At 44.1% G+C, this 11,517-nt stretch overlaps 1 protein-coding gene across 2 annotated transcripts; it reads left to right on the plus strand.

Annotated features, from left to right (window-relative positions):
- Positions 1-3,746: 3,746 nt before the first annotated feature.
- LOC116501475 (chromodomain-helicase-DNA-binding protein 1-like) lies at positions 3,747-9,159 on the plus strand. 2 transcript variants are annotated; one of them, XM_032207073.1, is made up of 5 exons: positions 3,747-3,920; positions 4,081-4,177; positions 4,947-5,004; positions 6,800-7,010; positions 8,912-9,159. In XM_032207073.1, the coding sequence occupies exons 1-5, from the start codon at positions 3,754-3,756 to the stop codon at positions 9,072-9,074; spliced, it is 696 nt and encodes a 231-aa protein (XP_032062964.1). In that variant the 5' UTR covers positions 3,747-3,753; the 3' UTR covers positions 9,075-9,159. The 2 variants fall into 2 exon arrangements, with proteins under 2 accessions (XP_032062964.1, XP_032062963.1); XM_032207072.1 differs by lacking the exon at positions 8,912-9,159 and adding an exon at positions 7,224-8,154.
- Positions 9,160-11,517: the final 2,358 nt, after the last annotated feature.

Here is an 11,517-nt window from a genome sequence, read left to right on the forward strand (position 1 = left end):
CTAAACCATATCACTACGCTCTACATTTACCCAGGTATGTAGAGTGTAGAACCCAGGTAAATGTAGAGTGTAGAACTAGGACGCCACTAGTGACTGGCCTCCAACTGGATTTGACTTCATTCACCACAACTCTTTGGGCCTGGCTATCCAGCCAGTTTCTAACCCAATGAAGCGTACGCCAGTCCAAGCCACAAGCAGCCAGTTTCTTGAGGAGAATGTTGTAGGAAACAGTGTCAAAAGCCTTACTGAAGTCAAGGTAGACCACATCCACAGCCTTTCCCTCATCCACCAAGCATGTCACTTTGTCATAGAAGGAGATCAGGTTCGTCAAGCAGGATCTGCCTTTCATAAACCCATGCTGACTGGGCCTGATCGCCTGCTTGCCCTGTAAGTGCAACGTGATGACACTCAAGATAATCTGCTCCATGAGCTTCCCTGGCACTGAGGTCAAACTGACAGGCCCGTAGTTCCCCGGGTCTGCCCTCCGGACCTTCTTGTAGATGGGCGTCACGTTTGCTAGCTGCCAGTCAACTGGGACCTCCCCCGATACCCAGGACTGTTGATAAATGATGGTAAGCGGCTTGGCCAGCTCCTCCGCCAGTTCTCTCAGTATCCTCAGGTGGATCCCATCCGGCCCCATCAACTTGTGTACATCCAAGTGCCGTAGCAGGACGCCAACCATTTCCTCATGGATAGTGAGGGCCACATTCTGCTCCCCATCCCCTTCCACCAGCTACCTACTTTCAGGGTACTGGGTATCCAGAGAGCAACCGGTATTGCCGCTAAAGACTGAGGCAAAGAAGGCATTAAGCGCCTCCTTTTTTTCCTCATCTTTTGTAACTAGGTTTCCCCCCGCATCCAGTAAAGGATGGAGATTCTCCTTAGTCCTCCGTTTTGCGTTGATGTATTTGTAAAAACATTTTTTGTTGTCTTTAACGGCAGTAGCCAGATTGAGCTCCAGATGAGCTTTGGCCTTTCTAATTTTGTCCCTGCACAGCCTCGCAACATCCTTATAGTCCTCCTCAGTGGCCCGCTCTTTTTTCCAAAGATTATAAACCCTCTTTTTTTTCCTAAGCGCAAGCTGCAACTCTCTGTTGACCCAGGCCGGTCTTCTTCCATGCCGGCTTGTCTTTGGGCACGTGGGGACGGACCACTCCTGTGCCATTAAGATTTCCTTCTTGAAGAGCGCCCAGCCTTCCAGGACTCCTCTGCCCTTCAGAACTGCCTCCCAAGGGACTCGGCCAACCAGTGTCCTCAGCAGCTCAAAGTCAGCCCTCCGGAAGTCCAATATAGCAGTTTTACTGGTCCCCTTCCTAGCCTCGCCAAGAATAGAGAACTCCACCATTTTGTGGTCACTCTGCCCAAGATAGCTTCCGACCACATCTCCCACCAGTCCTTCTTGGTTTGTGAAGAGAAGGTCTAGCGGGGCACCACCCCTGGAAGGTTCACTAACCAGCTGCGTCAGGAAGCTATCTTCCACGCTCTCCAGAAACCTCCTAGATTGCTTTTTCTCGGCTGTGTTGTGTTTCCAGGATATGTCAGGGAAGTTGAATTCCCCCTCGAGAACAAGCACTGATGATTTCGCAACTTCTGTCAGCTGCCTGTAGAACTCCTCATCCGTCTCCTCATCCTGGTTCGGCGGTCTATAACAGACCCCCACCAGGATGCTATCCTTGTTGGCCTTCCCGCCGATCCTAACCCACAGGTTCTCAACCTTATCATTCCCAGCCTCGAGTTCCACAACATCAAAAGATTCTCTAATATAGAGAGCCACACCACCACCCCTTCTGTTCTGCCTGTCCCTTCTGAAGAGCCTATAGCCAGTCATTGCAGCACTCCAGTCGTGAGAGTGGTCCCACCATGTCTCCGTGATGGCAACCAAGTCGTAGCCTGCCTGCTGCACGATGGCTTCCAGCTCCTCCTGTTTGTTACCCATGCTGCGTGCATTAGTGTAGATGCACTTCAGCTGGGCCATTGCCTTCTCCCCTGGCCCTGCCATCGTTCCCCCTGGCACAGCTCCAACAAGCCTTATTTCAGCCCCATCCCCCATCTTACCTAGTTTAAAGCCCTCTCAATGAACCCCACCAGCTCCTGGGCTAGGATCCGTTTTCCCCTTAGAGATAGGGACCCATCTGCGGCCATCAGGCCGGGTGCCGAGTAAAGCGCCCCATGGTCAAAAAAAACAAAATTTCTGTGCTGGCACCAGCCTCTGAGCCACGTGTTTATCAGGTGGGCTTTCCGTGTCCTCTCTGTACCCCTCCCTGCCACCGTAGGGATGGACGAAAACACCACCTGTACTCCCGCTCCCTCCACTAATCGTCCCAGCCCCCTAAAGTCCCGCTTGATAGCCTTGAGGCTTCTCTCTTCAACGTCGTCACTGCCAGCCTAGACTATCAAAAGAGGATAATAGTCAGAGGGGCGAACCAGGTTGGGAAGCTTCCTGGCAACGTCCCTGACCCTGGCCCCAGGGAGGCAGCAGACTTCCCTATGGGTAGGGTCAGGCCGACAAATAGGGCCCTCTGTTCCCCTGAGAAGGGATTCAGTCGCCTACAACAATCACCCTTCTTTCTGTCTTGGTGGAGGCAGTCCTGAGGCGTGGAGTCGACTTCCTCGCCCTAGGCGTCCTCCTGGGTAGGCTTCCTACCTCATCCTCACCCACGGGTCTCTCAAGCTCCAGGGCCTCAAATCTGTTGTATAAGGGCACCTGGGAAGGCAGGGCCGGAAGGGGAGGGCATCGCCTGCGAGATCGAGCATGGACCTGTGTCCATTCCTCCTCAACTCCCAGGTCCCCTCCCTCTGCCCGACGGTGACAGGGCAGGGGGTCCACCCCCATTTGGGGTGTCTCACCCCGGTACCTCTCCTTCAGGCCCTGCAGGGAGTTGCTCCACCAGTCTATCTCCCGCTCGCACTCCCCGATAGCCCTCAACCTCTCCACCTCCTCCTTGAGTTCTGCCACCATGCGGACCAGGTCGTCCACTTGCTCGCACCTCATGCACACAGTCTCTCTGCCTCCCGCCGATGGCAGCAACAGGCTCAGACACTCCCCGCATCCAGTGACCTGAACTGCTGCATTTTTGGATGGGCAGTCAGTCTGGGTGTGTACTGACTTCCTGGAGAGAGCACCGTGCCTGGTGGAGACCATTGCAGCCTAGCTAACGGGAGACTGCCGTCAGAGGAGTTGTTCGTATGTCGTTCATATCTTTATCCTAGATATGTTAGTTTCTCTTAATATCTGCATAGAACAAGGGCTTATAAACTGCTCAGAGAAGGAATGCTTATCTTCTGCTGAATGCCAAGTTTAATTGTTTCAGAAAGTATCTACTTGAAATATACTGAATCTTGACACTGAGTTTGTATAGCTTTCAAGGTCCTAAAAAGTAATATAAGTCTTGTCTGATATACTCGTGCTGTTAAACCCATGATTTTAAAAATGCATTATAATAATTCTTTTCCCTTTTATTTTTTTTATATTAAATTAGTGTTTTATTTAATATCTGTGTTGCATATAATCTAATGTATATAATCTAATATAAGAATAAATTTTCTACTTGATTTCAAATACTTTTTTTTCCAAATTAAACCTCTTGTAAAACTAAATGTAATGGGCTGTGAGTGAAGTCTTTTTCATTTGGCTTAGATCAGTACTGTTTTTGCCTGTATAAATAGCACAGTAAGGGTGGGTCATGTTTTAGATTTTTTTTCCCCTTTGAATTAATGTATTTCTTTTTTTCCATTTTACAGTGCAAAGAAAGAATGAGGCCTGTCAAAGCAGCATTGAAACAACTGGATCGACCAGAGAAAGGCCTTTCTGAAAGGGAACAGCTAGAACATACTAGACAGTGCCTAATCAAAATTGGGGACCATATTACTGAATGTCTAAAGGAGTACCCAAATCCTGAACAAATTAAACAATGGAGAAAGTAAGTTATTCTACAAAATTTTTATTGGAAAAAGGAAAATCCATAATATGATTTCAGTTTACTGAAGTAAAGTTGAAATAATATAAGTCTGCGTTCTCTTGTATTGTACATGAAAAACTAATATATGGAAGAATTATAACCTCTCTTTCTTTCTCCTCAGAAACTTGTGGATTTTTGTCTCCAAGTTTACAGAATTTGATGCCAGAAAGCTGCACAAACTGTATAAACATGCAATCAAAAAACGCCAAGAATCTCAGGTAATACTTTAAAACTCTCTCTATACAAATATGTATTCTAATTATTATAACTTTTTTTAGATTATCAATTTAATAGATAGGATAGAGTTAATTTTCATCTTAGTAGCTGGTAGGGTGCTCTGTTTGGGATTTAGGATTAGAATAATGTTGATAACACATCGATATTGTAATTGCTGCAGAGCAGTGCTTACACTAAGCCAAGGACTTTTCAGCTTCTCATGCTGTCCTGCCAGCGAGGAAGCTGGGGGTGCAGCAGGAGCTGAGAGGGGACCGACCCAGGACAGCTGACCCAAACTGGCCAAAGGGATATTCCATACCATCTGATGTCATGCTGAACAATTAATATGGGGTGGCTGACCAGGGTGGGGGGAACTGCTGCTCGGGGATAGGCTGGGCATTGGTCAGCGGGTGGTGAGCAACTGCATTGTACATCTCTTATTTTGTACACATTGGTAGTAGTAATACTATTATCATTATCATTATCATTATTATTTTCTTTTCTTTTCTGTTCTAATAAACGGTCTTTATTTCAACCCACAAGCTTTTACTTTTCTCCAATTCTCTCCCCCTTCCCACTGCGGGGGGAGGCTGTGTGGTGATTAACTGCTGGCTGGGTTAAACCACAACAAAGGAACAATAACAAAATGATTACTTGAAGTGTATTTTTCTGTTCATTGTAAACTAGTCTATTTTGTTAGGATATTTTCTGAAGAATTCAGATGCAACTTTGGGATTTATCAATTACAGTTTCTGTACTTGTCTCTTTCAGCAACATAATGATCAGAACATTAGCAGCAATGTGAATACACAAGTAATTAGAAATCCAGGTAAGAAATCTTGTGTATTCTTGTGCTATGTACCTTAAATGTGGGATGTAAAATGAAATAAGTTTTAAAAATGTTTCCTAGAACTCCCATATTCCTCGATATAATAGGGATAGGCTGTCTTGGCATAACTTCACTAATTTGCTGATGAAATTCAACTGAGCAGAGACTGAACCTGGTACTTCCTGATTTTAGTAGCAAGTTATTTGGCCGTTCTTTTAAAATAAATAAAAAGCAAATATTTGTATTTAATTTTGGCAAGGGAGAGAGGCCTACTCAAAACTTGTAAACTTCTTGGAGGCTCTGTGCATATTTGTAGCAGTTGTAATGTCACCATGACTTCAGGAAATATGGGATGTCTTTTATTGTTGACAAAATCAGTTTTTCTATGCTCCCACACTTACCTTCTTTTAATACTTATTTTTATATCATGTCATGTAAAACTTGAGTATGTTATCATTGGTTTAAAATGAACATAATATGTTTCATTAATAAGTTGTACCTTTAGAACTGACGTTCATGCTACGGCTCTCTCTCCTTAGAGAGGAACTTCCAACCATTCTGTCTAAAAGTGCACTGTTGAAGGCCTCTACTCACCTCTCATTTGGACCACACTCATACTCTCCATTCAGTTTATAAGGCTGAAAAGCTTAGCTTCTCAGCCCTACATATTCCTAGCTTGCATGCCTTCTATTTACTTCTGAGGTCTCTCTGAGTTCACTCACATTAGTGCATTTGTCTTTAAACTGTTTAGATCTTGTTTCTGTCAAATGATACTGTCATTTTCATATTGCTTTAAATCTGACAGGTAGAAATGCTGTTTGAATTAGGTGAAGAAAAATGTATAGTGTATAAGACTTCCTTATAGAATCATAGAATCATTAAGGTTGGAAAAGACCTCCAAGATCATCTGGTCCAACCATCACCCTACCACCAATATCACCCACTAGACCATGTCCCTAAGCACCACGTCCAACCTTAAACACCCCCAGGGATGGTGACTCCACCACCTCCCTGGGCAACCTGTTCCTAAGTCTGACTACTCTTTCTGAGAAGAAATGTCTCCTAATTTCCAACCTGAAACTTCCCTGGTGCAACTTGAGGCCATTCCCTCTAATCCTATTGCTAGTTATCTGGGAGAAGAGGCTTACCCCCAGCTCCCCACAACTGCCTTTCAGGTAGTTGTAGAGAGCAATAACGTCTCCCCTGAGCCTCCCTCTTCTCCAGACCAAACAACCCCAGTTCCCTCAGCCGCTCCTCAGAAGACTTGTGTTCCAGACCCTTCACCAGCTTTGTAGACCTTCTCTGGACATGCTCCAGGGCCTCGATGTCTTTCTTGAAGTGAGGGGCCCAAAAGTGAACACAGTACTCGAGGTGCGGACTCACCAGAGCTGAGTCCAGAGAGATGAACACCTCCCTGGTCCTGCTGGCTACACTATTCCTGATAGTAGCCAGGATGCCATTGGCCTTCTTGGCCACCTGGGCACACTGCTGGCTCATGTTCAGGCGAGCATCTACCAACACCCCTAGATCCTTTTCCTCTGCACAGCTTTCCAGCCACTCTGTCCCAAGCCCATAGCATTGCATGGGGTTGAGGTGGCCAAAGTGCAGGACCTGGCACTTAGCCATGTTGAACCTCATCCCACTGGCCTCTGCCCTTCGATCCAACCTGTCCAGGTCCCTCTGCAGGCCCTTCCTACCCTCTGGCAGATTGACACTCCCCCCCAACTTGGTGTCATCTGCAAACTTCCTGAGGGTTCCTTTAAGGCTTATAACCTTTGTCTACTTTATTAAACAGATGTTGAAAGAATTAAAGAGAATACAAACCATGATGACAGTAGCAGGGACAGTTATTCTTCTGATAGACATTTGTCACAATACCATGATCATCATAAGGACAGGCATCAGGGAGCTGCTTATAAGAAAACTGACTCTAGGAAAAGGCCGTATTCAGCCTTCAGCAATGGAAAAGATCATAGAGAGTGGGATCACTACAAACAAGACAGCAGGTAAGTTGCTTCAGCTATTGTAAAGTCTCTTAAGAATTCCCTTCCTGTAACCTGCTTGTAGTAAGCAACAAAGTGTTTTGTTTTGTTTTGTTTTGATTAATACAGAATTGCAAAGAAAGCTCTCTAATGCAGTTCTGTTGAATTGACATAATTGTAGTTCTTACCGTGTATTCAGTAATACTAATATACTGGTGTTTTGTTTGTTTGTTTCAGATACTATAGTGATAGTAAACATAGGAAGTTGGATGACCACATGAGCAGAGATCACAGGTCAAACCTAGAAGGAAGTTTAAAAGATAGTAGGCCTTATTCAGATCACCATTCCCATTCAGACCACAGGATGCATTCAGATCCCTGTTCAATTTCAGAGTACAGCCATCATAAATCTTCCAGAGATTATAGGTACCACTCAGACTGGCAAATGGACCACAGAGCTTCTGGTAGTGGCTCAAGGTCACCATTAGATCAGAAGTCTCCTTATGGTTCAAGATCTCCATTTGAACACTCATCAGATCACAAAAATACACCTGAACATACATGGAGTAGCCGAAAAACATAACAAAGACTGACATTTTCTGGACCTTCTTTTAGCCATATACAGTAAGCTAACACAGTAATTGCCTTATGTGACTTGAAAGACTGGATATTCTATCAGTAACAGTATTGTTACTTCTTCCCAGGATGCAAGGTCTGTTATCCCAACAAAAGAAAAATATTTTTGTATTTAAAGTTTATGCTGCACAGTGCTGCAAATGTTGTGGCACTTTTTCTCTTTTTTTATTTTTATTTTTTTATTATTTTTTTTACAGGGACCTCAACACTATCCCATCAAGACTGGATCTTATAAAACTGTTTTTAGGCTGAACACAGTTTAAATTGTTTATAAATGAATTTTTAAACACTGACATATGGTCATGTTTCAAGAAGGAATGAGGAGTTTGCTTTGTTTTCTTAGTAAAGAATTCTCACTTTCCAAAACTGTATGTTTACATTTTACACTGCAACCACCTTGCCACTTTTCATAACAAGCTCGAATATTTAAATTCTTTATCTATAACTGTAACATAGCCTGGATTTCTTCTGTGATCAGTTGTAATAATGCCTTTTTACAATAAATAAATGAAAATAAATCACTGCAAATTAATTAAATTAACTTTTTTTTTTCTCTTGTTCCTTTCCCCACCAGCTCAGGCCTTCTTGTCACAAGTATGAAAAAAAAGTCAGTGTGCTAATTCTTTTTAATAAAATATCTTGATGAAACCACTGCTCAGAATGTAGAAATGGGGAAAGGGAACATTTTTATTCCTTTTGTGCCCCTTTTTTATTTGATAATTCAGATACATTTTTGTTTGTTTGTTTGTTTCTATTAAACTGTCAATATCGTGATTTGTTGTAATGAAATGATGAGAAATATTGAATTAAATTGTGTTCTGGAAAGTTTTTTTCCGGTCCATTAGTTTTAAAGGAGGAGTGTTCAATATCTGAACACTTAAGAATCAAATTAGCCAAAATTTATTGTACATCCATTTGTTTTCCCTCTTAAAATGGGCAATAACATCAAATGTGCTATGCAGCCAGATAATATTTTAGAAGATTTGAATTACTTTATTAATAGAATTGTTACAATGCACACTGATTGTACATAGATCACATCTATCTGACAAATTAAATTTAAACTAAAAGTGTGTGTGGGCTCTTGTTTTTAGCTGGTATTTTTCTACAGTGTACGTTTCTCATATTTAACCATAAAAATATTAAACTCTATGTACTAAATTTTAATACACAACATAATTAGGGAAGATAAATGTCTACACTGGCATGTGGTTGGAGCTACTCTGTTGCTTCAGTTTTTCTTGTTTTACAACTTGTTGAGCATTTTTTCTGATTAACTGTGTTTACAGGAACAAATTGACAAATCTGGTGGCCTTCTACGATGGGATTACAGAATTGGTAGATAAGGGAAAAGCAACTGCTGTCATCTACCTGGACTTGTGTAAAGCATGCAGTGCTTTCTCACACAATATCCTTGTCTCTAAATTGATGGACGCATCACTCAGTGGCTAAGGAATTGGCTGGATGGTCGCACTCAAAGTTGCAGTCAGTGGCTCAATGTCCAGGTAGAGAACAGTGATGAGTGGTGTCCCTCAGGGGTGAGTATTGGGACCAGTGCTGTTTAACGTATTTGTCAGTGACATGGATGGTGGGATTGAGTGCAACCTCAGCAAGTTTGCCGATGACATCAAGCTGTGTGGTGCAGTCGATGCGCTGGAGGGAAGGGATGCCATCCAGAGGGACCTCGACAGGCTTGACAAGTGGGCCTGTGCAAACCTCATGAAGGTCATGTGTAAGGTCCTGCACCTGGCTCAGGGCAATCCAAGTACAAATACAGACTAGGTGGAGAATGGATTGAGAGCAGCTCTGAGGAGAAGGATTTGGGAGTGCTGGTTGATGAGAAGCTCGACAAGAGCAGGCAATGGGCACTCGCAGCCAAGAAAGCCAGCTGTATCCTCAGTTGCATCAAAAGAAGCATGACCAGCTGGTCAAGGGAGGAGATTCTCCCTCTCTACTCTGCTCTCGTGAGTACTGTGTTCAGCTTTGGGGCCCCCAATATAAGAAGGATATGTACCTATTAGAATGAGTCCAGAGGAGGGCCACGAGGATGATCAAAGGGCTGGAACACCTCTCCTATGAAGACAGGCTGAGGGAGCTGGAGCTGTTCAGCCTGCAGAAGAAAAGGCTCTTGGGAGACGTTATAGTGTCCTTCCAGTACTTTCAGGGGGCTTACAGGAAAGAGGGGGATGGCCTCTTTGTCAGGGCATGTAGTGATAGTGTGAGAAACAAAGTTGTATTTTTGCAATAGCAGGTGTTTTTGCAGTGTAAAATTCCACTAACCTTGCGTATTCAAAAGTGATTCTGCAGGCATAACAGAGGCATAGCAGTGGGGAGTATGTAAAGCAGGTAAGGGGAAGGTCCCACTATCCCACGATAAGGAGGATAGCTAAGAAAAACAAGATGAGCAGTGCCAAATCAGTTAAAAAAAAAATACAGGCCTTCTAACCATGAGATAAGAAGGAAAAAAAAAGGAAAAGGAGAAATTAACGGTTGGGCAAATAAAATTGTACATATATGGTATAATAATAAAGGTCAAGTAGTTTGTGAACCTGTAGTACTCAGCTTATGAGGAAACAGGGGAGGAATCAAGCATCAGGTAATAGGGAATATAAGGTTATGATATACTTTTGCTGTGCACTCCTGCTTGCAGAACATCCACCATTGCAATTGCGAATAAAAATGCTACTTCACTGAGATCCTTGCCTGAACCTGTGTTATTGGCTACAGATTGTTTCTCACAAATTGGGGGCTCATCTGGGATCCAGTAACCTTCTGGGGAGCCCCATTACCACCGCAGCAGGATGGCACGCCCCACTGATTTCAGCGGTCCTGTGCCTTGGTGATGGTGGTACTGCAGAGAACTGACAAAGGATCCGAGACTGGTTAAGAAGGCAGGATCGGTGAAGAATTAGGGAAGAAAGGAAGGTAGGCACTCCGGTTTTGAGAACTGACCCGGTAACTCTGTGCACAGACTGAGGTAAGAAATATTAAATATTGCCTTGGTGGTCAGGTAAGACTCTTGTGTGAAGTGTGATGGGGATGTACTTTTGTATGAAGTGAGTGTGGAGTCCCAGTCCCTGATTCTGTAGCTCTGTGATGGGTGTGGCCGGAGATGTACAAAGCGAAAGTTAAAAGTGAGAAAGGAAGAGTCTTGGGGAAGTCTGGAGTACGGTACCCCCTTGCACAGTAAAGTGCTTGGCAGTACACCCCCATTTTCTAGAACTGGAATGTTAAATCTGACAGGTAGAAATGCTGTTTGAATTAGGTGAAGAAAAATGTATAGTGTATAAGACTTCCTTATAGAATCATAGAATCATTAAGGTTGGAAAAGACCTCCAAGATCATCTGGTCCAACCATCACCCTACCACCAATATCACCCACTAGACCATGTCCCTAAGCACCACGTCCAACCTTAAACACCCCCAGGGATGGTGACTCCACCACCTCCCTGGGCAACCTGTTCCTAAGTCTGACTACTCTTTCTGAGAAGAAATGTCTCCTAATTTCCAACCTGAAACTTCCCTGGTGCAACTTGAGGCCATTCCCTCTAATCCTATTGCTAGTTATCTGGGAGAAGAGGCTTACCCCCAGCTCCCCACAACTGCCTTTCAGGTAGTTGTAGAGAGCAATAACGTCTCCCCTGAGCCTCCCTCTTCTCCAGACCAAACAACCCCAGTTCCCTCAGCCGCTCCTCAGAAGACTTGTGTTCCAGACCCTTCACCAGCTTTGTAGACCTTCTCTGGACATGCTCCAGGGCCTCGATGTCTTTCTTGAAGTGAGGGGCCCAAAAGTGAACACAGTACTCGAGGTGCGGACTCACCAGAGCTGAGTCCAGAGAGATGAACACCTCCCTGGTCCTGCTGGCTACACTATTCCTGATAGTAGCCAGGATGC

This window comes from Aythya fuligula, chromosome W (genome assembly GCF_009819795.1).
Source record: "Aythya fuligula isolate bAytFul2 chromosome W, bAytFul2.pri, whole genome shotgun sequence".
In the NCBI taxonomy this organism is placed as follows: Eukaryota; Metazoa; Chordata; class Aves; order Anseriformes; family Anatidae; genus Aythya; species Aythya fuligula.